This window comes from Calypte anna, chromosome 1, assembly GCF_003957555.1.
Source record: "Calypte anna isolate BGI_N300 chromosome 1, bCalAnn1_v1.p, whole genome shotgun sequence".
Taxonomy (NCBI): Eukaryota; Metazoa; Chordata; class Aves; order Apodiformes; family Trochilidae; genus Calypte; species Calypte anna.
In genome coordinates, this window is record NC_044244.1 from 4,384,054 (window position 1) to 4,406,154 (window position 22,101).

The following is a 22,101-nucleotide window of genomic DNA, read 5'->3' on the forward strand; positions in this document are numbered from 1 at the left end:
GTCCACGAGCTGTGCCTGGGGGAAGTGGAGTCACCTGCATGGGGGGAGATGTGGCTGGAAATGCTATTGCTGGGCCTGGAGTGCTCTGGGTTGGGTAAATCTATGTAAGGGGGCAGCAGTTTGTGGGGCTGGAGATGTGCAAGGGCAGGTGTGGGGCTTTAGTGCTAAGGGAGCTGGGTGGAAAGTCCACGTGCTATGCTGTGTGGGGTCAGGGATGTACATGTATAGGGATTACATGGGGTGCAGTGCTTGGGGTCAGGGATGAGTGTGTGTGGAGGTGGGAAGAGGACTGTGGGCAGGGATTGACACCTGCCAGGGCAGAATGGGGGCCACACACTTGAGGCTGGGGAATGTTTGTGTACAGGGGGAAGGATGTTACTGTGTTTATAGGTGATGTGGGGCTGCAGTGTGGGAGGGCAGGGATGCACTTGGGTGTTTTTTGGGGGGGAGATGGAGCTGTAGTGCACAAGATGTGGGAGAGTGACAGGGCTGTATGTGGGAAGTGTGGAGTGTGTGTATGGAGAGCATGAGGGACATGTGGCATGAGGTGCAAGAAGTTTGGCTGGATGTCTTGAGGACTGGACTAAGCCAGTGCTGCCATTGAGGTGTCATGGGCAGAAGGAGATGGGAGTGATGGTGAGGGGCAGGATACCCATGGCCTCACTGGATTGGGGGGTTGGAATAGGGAATGGATGAGTTCACACCAACTAGGAGAAAATACTGGGGCTGTTCAGCCTGGAGAAGAGGAGGCTCAGGGGACACCTCATCACTCTCTACAACTCCCTGAAAGGAGGTTGGAGCCAGGGGGGGGTTGGGCTCTTTTCCCAGGCAACTCTCAGCAAGACAAGAGAGCACGGTCTCAAGTTGTGCCAGGGGAGGTTTAGGTTGGATATTAGAAAGAATTTCTTTATGGAGAGGGTGATCAGACATTGCACTGGGCTGCCCAGGGAAGTAGTGGATTCTCCATCCCTGGAGATATTTCAAAAGAGACTGGATGTGGCACTGAGTGCCATGGGCTGGGAACTGCAGTGGGAGTGGATCAAGGGTTGGACTTGATCTCTGAGGTCCCTTCCAACCCAGCCAATTCTATGATTCTATGATAAAGAAGAGAGGTCTGGTGGCTGGTGCAAGGACTGCTGGCTGGGTCACACAGGACTTTGGAGTGGGTGTGGACTGGATGGGGAAAGGGCAAAAAATATGACTGCTGGGTCTGGCAGAGGATGAAGTTGAGTCTCTCAGAGTTTTGTGGCCCTACAGAGCCTTCAGTGGAGGTACTGAGTGGGGCAGATGATCTGGTACCTGCAGAGTGTGGAAGGGGCAAGATGTCCAGTTGCTTGCTGGGTCAGTAATGCTGACTGAGGGGATGAGAGGGTGGTGGGGGTCTGCTGGGTGTGGGAATGCTAAGAAGGGGGTCCTGATGTCCTGTTGGGTCAGGGAGGTTGCAGTATGTGGGGAGGGGGATGCTGTGAGGGTTGCTGCTGGGTCTGAACATTGCAGGGAGCATTGCAGGGAACAGGGAGCAAGGCTCAAGATGTCAGTGTGGTTGGAGAGTCTCTGTGTGCAGAAGAGGCCTTTGCTGCCCTGTGTGTGGGACAGGGAGGGTGTAACATGGGAGAGGACAGGAGTGATGTGTGTGCAGAGATGGGGCTGCTGCTGGCAGTCTGTAAGTATTGGGAGGAGATAAAGATGGTTTGGATTTGATGGAGAGACCAGGGGGAGCAAGGGTGTCCTGTAAGAGTGGGTATAGGCTTCGTGGTCATGGAGAAACAGGGCTGGGTTTGTCTTCTGTGCCCAGCAGGGTAGAGCATTGCTTTCCTTTGGCATTATGGGGAGCTGTAGGGTTGTGGCTTGTCACTGCTGCACATGTCTGTGTGTTCTTGTGGAGGAGGAAATCCTGGAAAGCCCTGGGGCAGAGGTCAGAGCTGCTTCAATTGGGTCTGGCAGAGGGGAAGGTGTTTAAAGGAAGCAGGGGTTGTGCTGGGGTGGATAATGGGATTGCTTGCCTGAAGTGCTGGGTGAGGAGAAGGTGACTTGCTGGTGGTGGATTAGGGGCTATGACAGCCACCACCAGTTCAGAGAATGTACTGGGGTCTGTGGGAGGTTATGGGAGAGGTCATGGCAGCCCTGAAATGCATAAATGGAAAAGTTTACCAGCATTTCTGTCTGAGCTGTGGGAGCTGTGCTACTGAGGGTGTCACAGCCTTGGATGAGAGGAATATCAGAGGCATGTTACTGCCCGCTGGTAGTGGATGCAGCCTCAATATCAGAGGAACTGTGAAAGCTGGAGATGTCCTCTTGAAGTGTGAATGTAGAGAGCACATGGAGCAAAAATCCCTGGGTCAGGAAGTGCAGCCATGGTCTGAAGGTGCTGCTGCAAGGTCATTGCCCTTCCCTGAAGCAGATCTTTCTGAGTACAGCATGCAGGGTACCTGCGTGCCTGTGTACAGAAGGGGAAGATGGGTTTGTTGGAGCTGCTGGAGCTGTAGTGTTGTGAATTTGGGAGGAGGGAAGAGGGAAAGGGGCAGGCAGCCCTCTTGCTGGGAGGGATGGATGTGCTGCCACTGCTGTGTTGTCCTGGCTCACTGCTGCAGTGATTCCCAATAAAGCAAAGTGTTGATCTGAATTTACCTGTGTGACTTCAGGAATACTTGAGATTGAGCCTGATGCTGCCAGTGTAACTGAGCTTTGGAGGAACTTGGTAATATTGCTATAAGCTTTTTGAATTCTAAATTGAGTAGGTTTCCTTGTACAAACTTTCTGCAAGCTGGAGAACTACCGGGGTGTGAAGCTGTGGATGGTAGTCTGGAAATGGGACTGTGGAATTTCAACCAGTGGCACCAGTGCAGCTGATGCACCTCCAAAGTCTGTATCTCAATCCACACAGAAGTGATCTGTAAAAAGATTAAAGGGAACAACCTAGAGAGACTGGGAGAAATGGGTGAGAAAGGAGCCAACCAAGGCTGGGTCAGAGCTGTCTTTTTTGGTTAATACAATCTGTCTTTTTTGGTTAATCTCTTTTGGGGAGATGCATCACTGCTTGTGCACAAGATGAGTTGTTGAGCAGCATTATCCTCTGAGCTCAGCTGCCTCTGCTACAGGTACTTCAATGTTTGTAACACTGGAAGGAAAAGACACAAAACCAGTGAAAATACAACTTTGTTCCTTTCTGTGCTTGAGGAATTGGAAGTGTGTAGAACTAAGGTACTGCTCTCTTGCTTTGGGTGTGCTTAATGAAAGTGGGGAAAGGAATTTTCCCCTCTATGAATGGAGAAGGAAGCATTAAAGTCTTCTTTTTCTTTTTTTTTTTTTTTTTTTTCTTCCTTCTTGTGAAGAAGGAGAATTTGCTGTTTTCATGCCAGTGATACAGTTGTGATTTTTTTATTACCTCTCTGAAAATGATTCCTGCATTTCCTTCTTTAAGAGGTTTGTAAAATGACATCTTAATGCTCAGCTGACATCTCCCTGCTTTTTTCAGAATTGTTTCCCTTTGCTCCTAAAATAAGTTACTGTACAAACCCAGTTCTGGATGAATGAGTTGAATTTTGCCATGGTTTTGCCTAAGTAGAATTAATTAAATTCCAATTGTAGCATCTTTATTGTCAGTGTGTTATCTCAGAGTCAAACCAGTGGGGTTTGAGTGAGCAGGGTTGTCAGCTGGAGGGACATAATCTTTGTATTTGAAACTGAATGGATTTACTCTGACGTAACTGAGACAGTGTGGGGATTGCTCTGTCACTGCTGTTCACAGATTTTCTCAGTTGCAAAAGAAAATGATGGCTTTCCCAGCTGTGTTAGATCTTTGTTCCAGCTGTTACATCCCATTAGGAGAGCTACATTCAAGATTTTCATTACTTTTCTGCTGTTGTTTCTTTGCATTTGCAGCAGCTGTAGCTGATGGGAGCTTCTGTGGCTGCAAAGAGAAGGCAAAAGGATTTGCAAAGCAAGCTTGAGATGTGTTTGATGCCATGAAATGCTTCTGAATATTGTGTTGGGGGTGGTGGAGAGAGTGAATTTACAGGGGAGAAAAGAAGGGTTTTCCTGGTAAAGTACACCACGTTATGCTGTTCAAATTTGTGGAAAGCTTGTAAGAGGAAGCCTATTCAGTATGCTTCCTTCTTCACAGGTTTTTATCCTAATATTTAAACAAAATATGTGAAAAAAACAATGTTGGGGTATGTAATTAAGGTATTGAGCTACAAAACAGACTGACATGTGGTTTCTGAGATCAAGGTTCTACATTATTTTTGTTGTTGGTTGTTTTAAGCAGGGGTGAAAAGAGAGAAGTTCTCTGCTCTGTGCTGCTTCATTGTGCCCTCACATTTCATGCAGTTTGATAGAGGAGGCAGCATAGCAGGTGCTTTGGGTTAACAGCTCTCAATTTTCTTGCATGTCTTTGGTTTTTTTCCTTCTACTGGGGATCTGTTCACTGAAGACAGGCTGGTATCTGTTTCCTTTGCTATGAATTTAGGTAATGCAGCATGGCTGGAGGGTGGTTGGCTATAGCCATGCAGGATCTGTCATGTTTTACCTCTTAGCTTGGCACATCCAGTTAAGGGAGGTGAGGTTCCAGTGTGTTTGTGTGTGTGATATTAATGATTGGAGGGACAAGAGAGAGACTTGTGCTTTATGTCCCCCCAAACCTGTTTTCTTTTATTTTCTTTCTATTATATTGATTTAAAAAACAACCAGGTAGAAGCTCCTTAGCTTTAATCACCAAAGGCACCCAGGCAGTTTCAGCAGAAATGCAAAGCAGTGCAGCATAATGGAACTAATTTTACTCCAGTTTTTATCAGCAAGACAAATTCAGATTATGCTGCTAAAACTACCAGTGTCATAAACCAGGTAATGAAATTGGAGGTGTATTGGATCTGGAGGTGGGTTTCTCAGTACTCTTTTCTGGAATTTTCAGTGTTGAGTTTATGCTTGGATATGCTGTGATGGGTTTTTATTTGTTTATTTCTGCTGAAATTTGCTTACTGTGAGGAAATAAAGTTTAAAAGGTGCCTTTTAGTTTCATACTGTATGACTACTTTTATTAAGATTATTTTTATGTAAACGTAGAATATCTCATCTTGAGAGGGACCCATAAGGTCAAGCCCCATGCCCTGCTCCTCACAGGACTGCATAAAACTGTTTATATATAACTACTAAATATAAATAAAATATTAACTATTATGTTAATAATGCAACTGCATTTACATTAAAAAGGCAGTTTCAGATCTGGTGAGCAAACATTGTGACTGGAAGGAAAAATGACAGATTGTGAAAGATGTTTTGTGAAGACAGAGCTGGATTAAAACCTGCTCTAATGTCACTGCACAGTCTCCTGTAAAGGAAACTTAACTTCCTTACAGCAAATCTCTGCTTTGGAGAATGTTTTCATTGGGAACTGCCACAGTGGAGAGAACTGACCTGACATGAACTAAATTTTTATTTCTTTTTAATTAAATGTCAAATTTATCTTGTACATATTTTAGTTTTGGTTCTTTGTGGTTTGTTTTTTGTTTGGTTTGGGGCTTGTTTGGATTTTTGTTTGGTTTGGGTTTAGTTAGTTCATTCTTAGCAGTATATAATAATAACTTTTTTTAAGTATTAAATTTTGATAATCAATTTAAATGAGCTGCACTGATGTTGAATGACTAGTGTAACAAATGGGTTACATCCAAGGCCCATAACATTTGTAACAAGATGTGTACCACTTTATGTACTGAAAACCTTAATTGTTGATATTTTTAAGCTAATTAACCTCTTGCTAGCTACCAGTAAAAAGGATAAACTTGGGGTTTTTTTGCTTGACATTTATGAGGCTGTTGGGGAAAAGAACAGACTGAGCAGCAATGGCAAGAAGATGCTTTTACCTGCCTTGAAACTATATTAATCAGATCCTTTTTCCCCACTTAAGTGCACTCAAGTAAAGCATATATCTTAATAATCTACTGTGTATGCTTCTGACTGTTCCTGTGAATGCTGAATGGAAGCAATGTGCTGTCTGCTTGAAAGAGTTATCCTGGAGAAACTATTCAGTGTAGAAGCACAGGTATTTAATGCTTGGCAATGTTGTGTGATGTGCTGGAGCACAAAGAATCTGTGGTAGAGCCTGTGGTAAAATTACTGAGGAGCTATACATTATAATTTACTGATTAAAAAAAAAAATCTCTTTTATAGCAGACATGAGGGTGAAAGCTGAGCTATTTATAATGGACTGCACATGTTGCATGGTAGTGACTCATTAATTTTTCTCTGTATTCATTACAGAGCTGCTGTTATTTCCTTTTTAAAAATCCCAGCATAAAGCTAAATACTTTTGTGTTCTGTGCTGACTTTCTTGTTAAATTTTCACCGATTCATATGAACTTTGGGCCAGGAAGTAGAGATGGTGGTAGTGAGTTTGACATAAATAAATCAGCTGTTCCTGGGCCTGAGTTTTAGGAGAGTAAGATAGTTTTCCCCTAAACACCTCCCACCCCTTGTGGCTTCTTTGAAAGACATGAGCACTGGTCACCTTATTAGTTGTAGGGCTGAAGGAATTCTTGTGAATTTTGCAAAGCTAACTGGGCTTTAGTAGCTTCTAATAATTCATTTTCCCTACAAACAAAGTGAGCTTTTATTGCTGGAAGGGACATTAGTGCACTACCCTCATTCTGTTTGATGTTTCCCCTTGTGGACAGCCAGGTTTATCTGCAGGTGGTGCTGAGCACCAGCTTGAGAGCTTTTCACCCAAATACTCAGCTCTGAGTGGATTCCCTTTCCCTGTAGTTTTTTTGCTGTACTTCTCGGGGGATCCATTTCTCTGAGCAGAATCCTCCTCACCCAGCATTCATTCTCAGGAACAGGGAAGCTGAGAATATCAGAACTGCAGGGCAGTTCCCATAGGTTTCTGGTGGGCTGTTCTGAGATCTAATAAGCTTAATTTTAAGCTTAATTTAGTTTTGCTTGCTGCAGCTGTATCCATTTCAGAGCACAGTTCCCATTCAGGGAGATAACACAGCTTAAAAGCTTTGTATCTTTTGTGAGAAAACTTATTTTCTTAGATCACTGTTTTCAGGATAAAGAGGAAAGTTGTAACTTGCTGGGTCAACTATTCCCACTTCCTTCCATCTCTTCCCAGTCCTGGACAGGAGAAATTATTTGAAGTGTCATGGTATAGGTAACAGCAAGAGGCTGGAAACCAGAGGCTCCAAAGCTTTTTGTGATCTGGCACTGATGTGCTGTGTGACATTGGATTAATTATTTCACTGGGAGGCTTTAGCATTTGAATTTTTAAACTGAGGATTGCACAGATATCTGAAGAATATTGTGACAAATTCAGTATGCCCAAATTAAACTTTTTTTTTTTTTTGGCATCATTTACTTGCAGAAAAATGCCTAAGCCTAAATGAAAGACCAGGAGAGACTGTGTTACTTGTTTGTCAGCATTCTCTTTCATGTGTCAGACTTCTGCTATTTTAGTGAATTTTTATTAAACCAGAGAGAGAAGAGGAATGCTAAACTTTTCAAATAAAAGTGTAAAGGCACAAGCCTTTATTTGATGAATCACCTGGCATTACATTTAATACATTTTTGTGCTGCATATATTTCCAATTGATAAGTATTTTGATTTAAATACAGATAGGAATACAGACCTAAAACTCTTTTTGTGTACTTTTAACACCAAAGACACTCTGTCTTGAAAAGAAGAGGATAACTGATCAGCCTTGTTATCCTTTGACAGTTGCAGGTTTTAAATTTATTTTTTTTTAGCTTTTGATCAACTGACTTGGCATTGTCTGTTTAGTGAAAGATATCAAAGATACGGGAAAACTGAATCTTGAGGAGTTTGGTCACCTTTTGAACCTGCTTTCCATCACACCTAATTATTTTTTTAATATGGTTGTTTAAGTATTTCCATGCTAAGTGTAATTTCAATTACACTTAGTAGCTGCTTCTCTGGCACGTGTTCTTAATAAGCACTTGTAGGAAGAAGTCCTTTTTAGCATTTAGTACTTGCTAATCCCACTGGTGTACTTTTATGGAGATTGAAAAGATGACGTGCAGAAAAGACCTTTTCCTGTTGCAGTGATAAACTGGGCTAAACTTTCACCCTGAGAATGTAATGGTGCTGGTGTGGTGTCAGGAGATGCACACTGAGCAAGGTACTTGAAACAGAATCACAGAACTGTTGTGGTTGGAAAGGACCTCTGAGATCACCAACTCCAACCATGCACACGTGCAACAAGGATCAAAAAATATCAACCCTCCCCCCTACAATTGTGGCCACAAGAGCCATACCTCCAGGGATGGTGACTCAACCACCTCCCTGGGCAGGCTGTTCCAATGCCTGACCCCTGTTCTGGTAAAGAAACTCTTCCCAATATCATAGAATCATAGAATTGGCTGGGTTGGAAGGGACCTCAGAGATCATCAAGTCCAACTCTTGATCCACTCCCGCTGCAGTTACTAGACTATGGCACTCAGTGCCACATCCAGTCTCTTTTGAAAGATCTCCAGACACGGAGAATCCACTACTTCCCTGGGCAGCCCAGTCCAATGTCTGATCACCCTCTTCTAATGTCCAACCTAAACCTCCCCTGGCACAACTTGAGACCCTGCCCTCTTGTCTTGCTGAGAGTTGCCTGGGAAAAGAGACCAACCCCCCCCTGGCTCCAACCTCCTTTCAGGGAGTTGTAGAGAGTGATGAGGTGTCCCCTGAGCCTCCTCTTCTCCAGCCTGAACACCCCCAGCTCCCTCAGTCTCCCCTCATAGGATCTGTGCTCCAGTCCCTTCACCAGCCCAGTTGCCTCCTTTGGACCTGCTCCAGCACCTTCATCTCCTTCCTGAACTGAGGGGCCCAGAACTGGACACAGGACTCAAGCTGTGGCCTCACCAGCGCTGGGTACAGGGGCAGAATCCCTTCCCTGAACCTGCTGGCCATGCTGTTCCTGATCCAGGTCAGGATGCCATTGGCCTTCTTGGCTACCTGGGCACACTGCTGGCTCATATTCAGCTTCCTGGCAATCCAAACTCCAAGGTCCCTCTCTGTCTGGCTGCTCTCCAACCACTCTGTCCCCAGCCTGTAGCGCTGCATGGGGTTGTTGTGGCCAAAGTGCAGGACCCGGCACTTGGCCTTGTTGAACCTCATCCTGTTGGATGGATCAAATCTAAATGTACCTTGCTGCAACTTCAGACCATTTCCTCTGGTCCTGTCATTATTCACTTGGGAGAAGACACCAACATCCACCTCCCTACAACCTCCTTTCAGGTAGTTGTGGAGGGCAATGTGGCCTCCTCTTCTCCAAACTAAACATGCCCAGTTCCCTCAGCTGCTCCTCACAGGCCTTGCTTTCTAGGCCCCTCACCAGATTGGTTGCTCTCCTCTGGACACATTCCAGCACCAAAATGTCCTTCTTATAGTGAGGGATCCAGAACTGAACACACAATTCGAGGTGCAGCCTCACCAATGGGAGTGTGCAGTCCCTCACATTGGGGCAGCCTGCTCCTGGGCCTTTAAAATTTCCTTCTTGAAGAGTGTCCAGCCTTCCTGGAACCCTTTGCCCTTCAGGACTGTCTCCCAAGGGACTCTCTCAATCACTGTTCTGAACAGGCCAAAAACTGCCCTTTGGAAGACCAAGATAACCCCCTCTTTTTTTTTTTTTTGCTAACCCCCTCTTCACATCACTTTGAACTGAAAACTTAACCAATTCATCGAGCCCAAGACAGCCTCTGACAACCCCATCTACCTCTAGTCCTCTGTCTGTGAAAAGGAGGTCCAGTGAGGTACCTCCCCGGTAGGCTCACCTACCAGTTGTGTCAGGAAGTTATCATCCATACACCTGAGGAACCTCCTAGCCTACCTTCTCTCTGCTGTGTTACATTTCCAGGAAGCGTTTGGGATGTTTAAGTCACCAACCAGAAAAAGAGCTGAGGATCGCGAGACTTCAGCCACCCGCTTATAGAATACTCATCTGCCTCCTCAGCCTGGCTGGGTGGTCTATAACAGACTCACAGGATATCTCCTTCATTTGCCTTCCGGTTCATCCTTACCTATGAACACTCAACTTTTATCATCACTGGAATCAAGCTCTATACACATTTTCAAGGAGCTTCAGTAATGGGATTGGTGGGAGGCATCACACAGATCTTGCAGATCCATGCCACAGGTTCTCCAGCTGGAGAACCTATTGCAGCATTATCCCTGCCTGTGTACTTGGTTTTTCTTCCAAGGGAAAGTGGACATGAGCACCACGTGTGTCTGTGCCTCTGGGTACATTGTTGAGGTCCAGGTAGTGCCCACCTGGGAATAAGTGCTTTGAGGCTCATTATGGATGTTTTCATCCTGCAGACAGCACAGCCAGTGGTTTGGGGAGCAGTCAGAGAATTAATATGCTCTAGTCCTGGGCTTGCTGAAAAGTTTTCCCTGAGGGTTCTTTTTAACTGGCTTTCCAACTAGTTCCAGTTAATCTTGACAACTGAGAAAATGCTTCAGTAGTTCAAAGTTACCATCACAGTCTGAAGAGCAACTAAAAGCAACAACGCAAAATTTCTTAGGTGTGTCAGTTATCTAACTTGAGGTTTTAAGGATAAAACACTCTCCTGTCTGCCTGATAACTTTAGGGATTGCATAACTGCCCAAAAGCAGTGGTATCCTACTTTAGTTGTGTTTATGTAAGTCTCCACATTTCTCTGTCCATAGAGTCTGCAGGAGAAACCAGTATTGCACTTGTACTAGATATTATACACACACGTTCTAAATACAGAGGGACAAAAGAGGAGATAAGTTGGGTCTGATCTCCCTTTTAGCTGTGGAAAGAATTAAAACACAAGCGACTTGCCCAGAGTCACACAAGAGACCAGTGTTACAGAGCTGAGAATCAAAACCATAATCTGAGTATTACCCTTATCTTCCCCGCAAGTCTAAGAAGAGAAATTCTAGAACAAAATTCTTATTTTCTAAATGTATCTGCAGGCATAAGTTGGCTGGGGGTTTGAATTCATCCAGTGATGTGAGAAAGAGCCTGCTCAGACTGCTTCAGGTTCAAGATAAACCAAGAAGAGATTAGGTTAAAGGACAAACAAAAGATTGTCCCCCCCTTTCCCTGTTCTCCAAAGCTGAGCCTTCACAATATCAATTGTGTTCCTTCAATAAGCATGGACTGTTTTTTCATAATTACTTCTTTAAGTAAATCACAGCTTATCATCATGTAGGGATGTAATATCTTCATAAGCCAACTATACAGAATTTTAATAATTCCGCATAACTTTATTGAATTAAAAAAACAAAACAAAACAGCAAAATCACATATGGGGTTTAAGGCAATTTTTCTGTGTTTTTGTTATTATGAAAAGTTAGGGTGAGACACAAAAGTGGTTCCTTGGCTACCAGAGCCAGGTGCCCAGTTCTCAAAAACTTTCCCTCTCTCAGGTCAGGGAAACTGAAGCACTTGGAAGGCTTCTGTGCTGGATAATTTAAATCTTTGAGCTATATTACATTTGTATAACAGACTGTATCCTCTCTTGGACTGTTTTTGTGGTGGTCATGTTAAGTAAAGATTGTGACTGCTTGGTCAGTAAGGATTCATTCTACTTTTCATAAAGAAAATAAGATTTTTGCTGTAGAGTCAAACTTAAATTCCACCCCAGGATATCAGCCCCTGAAGTTAAATATAAAATATTCTCTCCTCATCAGACCACTGCTTAATATTCCTGTGTTTCATCCGGGAGGTCTATCTAACTGGTAGGTAAAGTGTGACTCATAGCCTGTAGATTTCATCTGGTGGAAAGTTACTATGTGAAGTATTTCTGTTATCAAGAGATACACAAGATATCTTCTTTCTGTTTTTTTTTTTAATCATCTGTAAACTACAGTTGGCTAACAAAATGAAATTGTTTATTGTTGAAAAATAATGCTTGGTCTGTTACATATTGGTAACAGGGATCTTTCTTCATTTTGAGGGCTTGTATCATTTATTTGAACTTACATTATGAAACTGAAAACTCTTCTAAATGGTGTTGCAGTGTGTTAACTGACTGTTTCTAGGCAGAGCTGCCTGTTGCTGATCCCTTGGTTTTTCTTCGGTAACTTCTTGAGGCACAATTTAATGGTATGGATTGAAACAAAGTGATAGGGATTGAAACAAAACACTTTCTAATGAGAGTGTTCTTAGCCTGAAACATGGTATAGCTTGATGAACAGTAAACCTGACAGAAGTGTGGGGCAGTTATCTCCCTTACTGGTGGTGAGCTGTGGTGGGTTGTAACGTTTAAGTGTAGGTCTGCAGGTCAGTTTTTAAACGGAATTTAAAAAAAAATGTTGTTTTTCTGTTGTTTCTGTGTTACAGATGGCCGCACAGATCCAATTTTGGATGATGTAGGTGATGCCTTCAAGCTTATGGGGGTTAACCTGCATGAGCTAGAAGATTATATACACAATATTGAACCTGTCACTTTTGCACATCAAATCCCTTCGTTTCCTGTCAGCAAGAACAATGTCCTGCAGTTCCCCCAGCCGGGAAGTAAAGATGCAGAAGAAAGGAAGGAGTACATCCCTGATTACATGCCACCTATTGTCTCCTCTCAAGAAGGTGCGAAATTAATCCTTTCCTTTCAGTTTTGGTCCTTGTGTGTTTGCATATTTGTTTGCATCCTCCAGCAGTCTGGGGTTTGCCCGTTGCAGTTGCTCAGAAAAGGATGCACTGGGTGCAACACAGACGTGGTTTTGAAACAGGTAGCAGTGCTGTGACAAATTTATTTTCCACTCTTTTACTTTCCTGCAAGATTAACTGGTGTCAGAATACACCATGTTGATTTGTGTTTCATTTAAGGTTTTGGATGACAGTAGAAATGGATGCTTTATGTTACTTTTTGTGTGTTAGATTCCCTCTTTTTTTTTTTTTTTATTTTATTTCCCCTTTTTCATAATTTGGTAATGGTAGAAAAAGGGAGGCTGGGTAGACTGGCACAGCATTCTAGCTCCTTGCTGCTGTTTCTTCTTCCTTTGAACAAATTTAACTAAAAACAACCAACCCAAGCCCTATGCCTCTTCCAATTAAAATTAAGTCAGTTTTAAAATAAGGAGTAAGAGTTGTTTAGAGGCACAGTGCTTACTTTAAATTCTTGATGCTGATGTTGATTAGGGTTTAATCATCACTATTCCAACTGATTCCCTTTCTTTTGTTAGAAGTCCCACTGAGGCAGGGGTTGAGGATCACTGTAACAGTGAAATAAACTGCAGCTCCAAGCTTTAGTTAGATTGAGAATCCTAATAGTGGCAGAGAAAAAAAGTACAATAGTTTTTAGGGTTTTTTTTCTATTTCTTCAGCTACATGGGACTTGATTACTAACAAGATAAACCTCTACAAAACACAACCTAGTCCTAGAAAATATGCTTTCCCCTTGAACAGTGAACTTCACACAACTATACTTTGTGGGGAAATAAACATATATAAATTTGTGGACTGGGTATAAAAGTCCCAGACAGAAGAACTTTATTTTCCAAACAAGGTGCAATCCTCACGAGATACTTATTTACCTTTTAATTTCCATGGGGACAGAATAGAGATCATGTTCTGTTATGCATACTGGTCTTTTTTAAGAAGTAAAGCCTCAAAGTCTGGGTGCTGAAATAAGTCTTCAAATTCTGCCAAGTGTCAAGATGAAGATAATCATCACCTTACTGGGTGCAAGAAGCCCATTGCTCTGCTGGGACAGATGTTGCATGGGTAATTTTTCAACAATTTGGTAAGCTGCAGTAAGTGAATGGTCAGCATTTCCTACATCATATTCAGCTGGTTAGGTGCAGTTACTATGTGGTCCAATTAGCCCAAGTGAAGTTACAGTCAGGAACAGATTATCTGAGGTGTAAAGGACCATCAGATGCAATGGTTTTAGTGTGTGCACTAGAAAAAATATGCTACTCCCAGTTGCAATGTGAGGACTTGCTGATGCTGATATTTCTGAAGCTCTGTTGACCTGGCTTTTTCTTTAATTACACCTGTTTAATTTATAGATCAACAGCATTTTAATGTCTCTTGCTGTCATATAACCTGAGAAGTGAAACCACTGTACTTCAGTGAAACTACAGGAATAATTTCTTGGATTGATAAGTAGGAACTACAATCTCCCTCTTGTGAAATTTGAAGGGGTTGTTTTTAAAATCCAGCAATGAACTCTGTTAAACCAGGAAGAGACAAACAGAATATAAATATCAAATCTGTAGATAACACTAAAAAGAGAAAACTATAGCGGGGTGTTGAGAAATTAATAGGGATTTCAGCTACCCTGTTCTGCCTACTTTCTTGTAATGCCTTAGCCTGATTCTTAGGAGGTAAACAAACACCATTCTGTCAGAGAAATCCAGCATCTTTGAAGTGCAACAAGTTAGCTGGCAGTTTTACTTTTTTTCTTTTTTTTTTCCCTTGGAAAATCATGCTTCAAATGTATGCAAGAAAGATCAAATCCAGCAAGGCTCAAAGTGTCTGTAGATGAGCATCTGAACATGGGGAGTGAGAGATGGGGTATTACAGACACAGTCTGGTGACAGATGACATAGAAAGAAGGGCTAAAAACTGAAATGGGGACAGTTGTGTGCTTTTTTGTATGTAACTTTTTATACTCTTTCTCTTGCAAGTCAGATCCAGGAGTTAGATTTTAGTAGTCCTTATAAATAATGTATGAATCCTTTTAACCCCCGAAGCAAGAAGATATTATTTCCAAAGTTGGATGAGAACCAGGAAAACTTCTAATGCCTAAGGCTAGTATATCAGAGGACCTCTAGACACAACTTCAAAAAATGAATACAATATTTTTTAAAATGAAAGTTTAAAGCAAGCATTTAAAACAACTCCTGAATGCAGGTTTGTTGTAGTTGATTTTAAATACTTATAGTTCAGGACATACTAATTTTGAATTGTGTTTTCTGAAAATTTATTTTTAATTTTGTTCCCTATGTGGTTGTTTTGGGGTTTTGGGTTTTTTTGTTTGTTCATTTTTGGAAGCAGTGAGGTGGATCAAGAAACTGGTGTATATTTTTTCTTGTAGTTTACTCCAAGTAAAATTTGGAAGAAAAACTTCCACTTTTCCATCACAAAAATACTGAAGAATTGCAGATGTTTGAATAGTTTATAGGTCTCTACAGAATAGGAAAATAAACCCATGATGCTGCTAAGACTGCAGTTCATAGTATTTGAGTTGCTTTGAGTAGGCAATAATAGTGAAGGAAGGCTTCATGCCCAGTGCAGTGTACACTGTTAATCTTTCAGTCACTTAAAGGAACTGTCAGGAGCTTATTTTTAAGCTCCATTTATATCGGAGCCTAGAGCTCAGCTCATGTTACTAATATTTATTTACTGATATGATTCATAAGTTTCTAATGTTGATATATTTTAGCAATCAGGCAGGCAGTCGAAGAGTATGAGCAGAACCAGGTTTATTGAGAGAGGTAACATCTTTTATTTTTATCAGTTGATCTAATTAAAAGTATTGTCTCTGGGGACAAACTGGCTTCATAGGTAATTTTAGCTAGGTGCTACAGTGAGAAAAATCTTTTTATATTACCAGTTTTGAAAAACAAAATAAATTGGTGTTCAGTATGCACCATGACCAGTAGGTGTTGCTAACCTCCTTCTAAAACATCCTCTACTTTATTTTTCACTTGTTCAGAGAGTACAGTTTACCCAGCAGCTTGTGCAGTGTCTGAGTTATCATTGCCAAAGTCTTGATAAAAGCAAAAAGTCCTGTCCAGGCTGAGAGGAACTGTTTCCTTCATATTTACTCAACAGCAAGAAATGCTGAAACAGTTCTCTGAATGATTTCTGAAGTCATGGAAAAAAAGGGAGGAAGGGAAATAGGTTTTCAAACTCGGCAGCTTGGGTTGTTAGAAGGTTCAGTGGTATAAATTTTGGACAAAAAGCAGAAAATGTTTTCTTGCCTTAAACAAGGGGTGCCTCATTTGAGCCACATACACTTAACCAAATGCTTGCTCTGCAAGGATCTGCATACATAATGATATATTTTATAGAGCAATCTGGCTCGCTACTGCCATGGCAAATGTTGGGGGTTTAGGAGTATTTTTACAAAAGACACTGAAGGAATAATTTTATGCCAATGTATCATGATGTTTGCTGTCTGCCTATTTTTAATTAGTCTTCTTTTTGTTTTTTGAGTTATTTTAGCACTCTTGTCACTAAAATGTCATGGTAAACTTGTAAGACAGATTAAAAAAGGAGAAAAAAATAAATTAGTTGCAAAACATGATGGTCATGCTTTATTTCTTGGGCTTTAATGTAAAAGAACATACATTTTGCAGTAATACATCAACTTCATAGAATTTGTTGATTGCATTTGAAACAAAACATTACTGTGCTGAAACTAGGCCAGCTGAGAAAGCCCCAGATACTTTTCCACGGCTAATAGGAATCACTATTACATTTTGTAATAAAGTGGAGATCTTTAAAGTCCTGATGCTTTAAGAACATGTTACCATTCTCCATAAATAAAACAAAAAAAAGCAACATGTGAATCCTACATGTGCCATGGTAATCTTATTTTTAAGCTTCCTGTAATGAATTTCTACCTGTGCTTCCTGCCTCTTGTTTTTACCTCATTTGAAATAATCATAATACTACTGGGTTTTTTATGGGGGTTTTGGTTTTTGTTTGTTTGTTTTTAAAATAACCATTGTATGTCAATTGTTTTTTTTTCTGACTTTTGGAAGTCTTAGGTAGTCCATCCCTGTTTTCTCTTATAGGGAAGCTGAAGAAAACACACTGCTTTTTTGCATGCAATACTGTTCATCTTTATTGTATTTGCATAGACCCTCATTTCTTTTTTACACTCTCATTGTGCTGGGGTACATCAGAAGAATATGAGGGAAAAGACCTGAGTTTCTTCCCACTAGTAGAGATTTTTTATGGGGAGGGGGATAGCTTTTAGGGAGTTAAATTTCTTCCACAATTCTTGCTTCATTTTTTCTGTCTTGTACTTCATACCACTTCACTCCTGCTTCACAGAGGTCTAGCTCTTTTCCCTAAAGATGATCTGGAAACAAATGTCATTTTTACCAGGCATTAAGTTTTGTAGTCTTTCATTCCTGATAACGTGTGCTCAAGAACTGGCATTATATTTCTGATCATGGAGTCAGGACCAGTTCTTGGCACGGGGTACAAATTTGGATTAATTTGTAGCCTTTTCTGTCAGAGCATTTCATTTCCCTGGCAGATCAAAGCATGAAATTTTTGATCTCCTTACAGCCCTGGCTTTTCCCCTCTTTGTTGTTGATGTTAGGACCTGTTACCACCAAAACCTGATGCTTGCAGCCACCTGGGAGTGTGAACACCCAGCTGTCAAATTATACATAATCTCGGAACATCTCTTGTTTTTTTCATACAATGTTATTTGCTAAAAGACATCTGAATTGATGAGAATGACAGAGGGGTGTGAAGCAAGGTGCTAATCAAAATAACATGATTTTTGCATCTGAAGTCTAGGACTTACGGGGGCTAGAATTGTAACTGTATAAAGCATTAAGCATCACAGTGGTATAAAGAATTAGTGTTTAGCTCCAGTGGCTGGCTAGATCAGATTTAAAAATTTTCACTGGCCCCTCAGTTGGCTGTGGTCCAGGACTGAATGTAGCAAGTCTTGGATCTCAGAGCAGTGTCATTTCAATCTATGGTTTCCTCAAGGGTTAAACAAAGCCAATACCTCTTTGTAAATTAGCCAGTGGTGGGCTTTAGAAAGGATACTGGGATATTGGCTTTTCCATTTTGATAACACGGGTCTCCCTGTTGGCATTTTTAAGCCTTTCTGCCTTTCCCCAGATCTGGTTTAGCAGCACAGGATAACTCTTCCTCATTCTAACAGCCGCACTGATGATTTAAAACCAGCAATAATCTTTTCAACAGAGCTTTTCCAGGATACTTGGTTGGGAAACCACCACCCATCAACAAACAGGTGCTGTGTAGTCAACCAGTTTGAAGAGTTAAAACCCCTGCCAGACTCTGAATGCTTTGCTCCTGGCTGCTCACTGTGCCTGCTTGCTGAGTATTTGCAAGCATCCTTTAGCAGCCCGTGCAGTGTGCTGGGTGTTAGATGCTGATTGCTTTTGTGCAAAGGAGTCTTCACATATGCATCAGCCTAGCAAGGAGGAAGCAACAGGAGAAACAGACAAAATGAGAAAGGCAGCCAAGCTTGAGATGCAGACAGAAGAAAGGCATTGGGAAAGAGCCAATGGGAGAGGCAGGTTTCAAAGAAAAAGGGAAAATACGAGACAGGAACAAAAAAAAAAAAAAAAAAAAATAAAAAGGCGTACAGAAAATGTGCCTGGTCTAAATCTTGCCATTAGACACAAAAATAACTCTTTCATAGAAGGCATGCTGATAAAGCTGTAATTGGGAAGACAGCTGTATCTTTACCTTTTCTTGAGAAGTTGTATCATAATCGAAAGCATAATTTCCAGTGAAATACTGCAAGAAAGGATTTAACGAGGAATATTTTTTTCTTTTAAAGCTTAAAGTGTGAAGCTAAATAGACTTTCACCAAGGAGCTTCATTTAATTTGCAGCACTTGGAAAAAAAAAAATCAATGTAATAAATGCCACAGTAAAATTTTATCCGTGCTGGAAACCAAATCACATAGCTGGGATCTGTAGACTGTGGAGACAGAAGCATATGGTTTTTTTATATTCTGTAGAAGCCTAGTTCCTAACTTTCCCTTGTATTTCATATATTTGGAATAAAAACCCCAAGCCTCTTGCTATTTTCTTAAGAAGCATTGTGGCAGCTTGAAGTGGGGAATTGTGGAAATGGATTTGAAGTGTTGCATTGGTTTTAGAAGAGACCTTGTGATGAATTTGAATGTTTTTATGTGCTGGGGTCTTTTATGTGTTGTATCCTTCAAAACAAATAAACCAGCTGGAGCTTGGTTATACCTGAGTAAGGAAATCAGAAAATACATTTTATAAAGATACTGACTCCCATTTTTAAAAGCAATAACAAAGAATTAGCAATACTAACTATAAAAATTCAGCATTGTGAAAGTGTATTTCTTCAGCTGCTTTAGTTATCTAGTTTTATTCTCTGCATATAGCACATGAAATTAAGTTAACATGACTTTTCTTCAAGGAGGTATCACCCTTTTGAAGCTTTCCCACAGAGATTTTTGTTCTATTTTTCAGACCTGTTTAGATAACTTACAAGTTGTTGGTAATACTGAAGGATTCAAAATAAAAGCTGCACAATGCAGAAGTAAGCTTATAAAAGCCAGCCTTTTCGCAGTAAATTATTCACATTAAATTGGAATGAAAGTCGTGGATTCTTTGGCTACGTGGTGATGTGCAAATTTCAATTTTTGGCTACAATAAAACTGGAGGAAAAAATTAGACTTTATGATAAAAGGTTTCTATTGTCTTCTATATTTAGAGCAGAAATGCTGTCGTGATTTTAGTTTCCTACTGATCCTTTTTCAGCAAAACTTTTGTCACTTGTCTTTACTCGTCATGTCAGATCAGTTTTTTCCCTTTTCTGACAATGTATGACTTTGTTTAGCTCCTGCATTGCTTCCTGCACAGTCTACTGCTACTATACTTGAGGATTTTATTTCATCTGGATCATCAGACACCTTTGTGCCTTTGGAAGCAGAAGTTTCAAATTAGGTTATCGTCTGATAGCTGCGTGTTACTGTTCTCAGGTCTCCCAGATTTTCCCTTACTGCCCTGGGTATTTCTGGTGACTCTAGGGGAGGGAGTGGGAAATGGAAAGTCTAGCCACTGCCTAAAGCAGGATAAAAAAGAAGCACAACTTGATGATTCTAAGGGCTGACCTTGTAATTTTATTGGGTTTTGGTGCTTTCCCTTCATGCAGGAGCCTTGCCTATTTTAGTTCTCATCATGCTTTTTTTTTTTTTTTACTCTTTGACTCTTGCCACCAAGGATGCATTCATTTAATAAAAATGTTAGTGAGTCCTTAAAATTCCTGGCATTTAAAAAGCAAATAAAAATATTTTAGCTATCAGGAGCAAAACCACAAATCTGATTGTTACCCCTTTGCATGGGATTTTTACCAAACTGTGTAAAAAATGTCTCATAACCGAATTCAGTGTTAATTTCATACTGTATTTGAGAAGGACGTTGAAGTAGAGCATGTTGGTTGAGACCTTATATGATGTCTAATTTTAAGATGTGTAGACTTAAATTTCTCCACCAGTGCCAGCATCCTAATTCTGGTAACAGCTGTGGAATGTACACGGGCACGGGGAAGGGTCTGTCCTTGGAGCTGAGGAGTTGACACTTTAGGTCCCTGTTCTGAAAAACGCTACTTACAGTCCAGAGAAGAGTTAACTTGCAGAGTAGCTTTTTTCAGTTAAACATTTTTAAAGTGCCTGGAACATTTCTTTCCTCCTCTGAAAAATACCTAAGCTTGAAGCTGTTCAGGAATACACACTGCATGCTGTTTTTAAAAAATGTAGCTGAGCCTAACCTTGATCTTCGCATCAGAACAAACTGTTGTCTAGACAAAGATCACCAGTGGATTATGTGACCCCCTATCTCTCTTGCATTAATCAGGTGAATGACTCATTACAAACTTCTGCAGACAAGTATGTAGTAGAGCCCAGGTTAAGATGATGGAACTCTGCCTTCTAATTTTAAAAATTGTGACTAAGAAAGCTCATTTGAATTACTTGTCTTTTGCCACACACCGATAAGCACTACAGCTTTACCATAGAGCTCTTAACTTCAGTGCCTACTCCCAGTCTTCACCTTTGAGTACGTGTTCCTGTTTTCTCCATCTCTCAACTAAGGGGAATATTAGTGAGTGGGTAAGTCTTTAGGAAAGGATAACTCATTCTTGTATGCGGGTAGTTCCAGTTCATTCTGAAAGAGCCTGAGAAATGTGAAGTTTTATGGATAACAGGGTTCCAGTTAGAAGGCTTTTGGAGGCATGACCCTGGTTCATGTAGCAAGACACTTGGATAACTAAAGTTATCTGTAACTGAATGTTGGGTTTTTTTAATCGTTCATTTTTGTAATTACACTCATTAGAAACATTAATGGCTTTCCCATGACTTCACAGGACTCTTTTTTTAGATATTTCTTTAGTTTGGACTTTGTTTCTTTGAACAGCTGTGTATTGCATGACCAGGTAAAATGTAATTCTGTTTGTATGTTGTGGATAAATGTATTTTGTTTGGATTGGTTAAGCAAAACCTACCATAGCATACCTGTGTTTTTGAGAAGCAATGTCAAACTTGAGCAGGGCTGGATCTGGCTTGTATTTAGCCCAAGGCTGGAGAACATAGGGTCTTCAGGTGGTAACACAATAAGTCACAAATTTCTCTGACTTGGTTTGAGATTAATGTTTCAATCATAGTTATAAGTGATGATGCTATGCTGCCAGAGGTGGTATTTTATACGGAGAGATAAATTGAAGTTCAACTCTGCATCTGTGTGTTTAAAATAGTCCGATAAGAACTTAAATGGCCTTTATTCTTGCCCCTTTCCAACCTGTTGCATTCTGCTTAATTTATTTTCTTTGGTGAACTTGTTTGCCCTCCACTTTTGCACTGTTGATGTCTGCTGCTTTCCCATTCCAAAGAGTTAAAGGAAGACTCCGTGTTTCATGTGTATTCTTTCAGTTGGGCTGAGCATATTTTTCTTCAAACGTTATGAGCTCTTTTCCCTGAGGGGAGGAGGATGGTACTGATTCTGTGAGTCTGAGAGGTACGGCTTAACAGATTGGCCAAATAATCCATCCTGAATTGGAGAGTGAATAATTTTAATACCCCTTATCTTGCATAGATTTTTGTGGATATTCATCTCAGCAAATGAACTTTGCATTTCTAAATGTTTTAGAGCAGCATGTTCGTTCAGGTACAGCATACTTGAACCTTAATATTCTCCAAGTTTCTCCAGGTTTCTGTGCATGTGGGACTTTTGTTCCAGGCCTATTTAAACAAATGTTTTTGCACTTTGTGTGTGGACAATGCTAATTACCTCTGACAGTCACAACTGGGAATAGCATGGAGGAAATAATAGTTCTTGACCAATCGGTAAAACACAGGAAGTCCTGGTGCCATAGGAAAGGAGGGAAACTCACTTTTCATTTCCTTTTGAGTCTGGTGTGTTCAGATTAA

The 22,101-nt window shown here is 41.0% G+C and overlaps 1 protein-coding gene across 1 annotated transcript in view; it reads left to right on the forward strand.

Moving 5' to 3' along the window:
- TAF3 (TATA-box binding protein associated factor 3) overlaps positions 1 to 22,101 on the forward strand; it is a 121,641-nt gene that overhangs the window by 1,436 nt on the left and 98,104 nt on the right. The window contains exon 2 of the mRNA XM_008493046.2: positions 12,315 to 12,557. Within this exon, the coding sequence (XP_008491268.1) occupies positions 12,315 to 12,557 (243 nt within the window). The remainder of the gene's footprint in view (positions 1 to 12,314; positions 12,558 to 22,101) is intronic.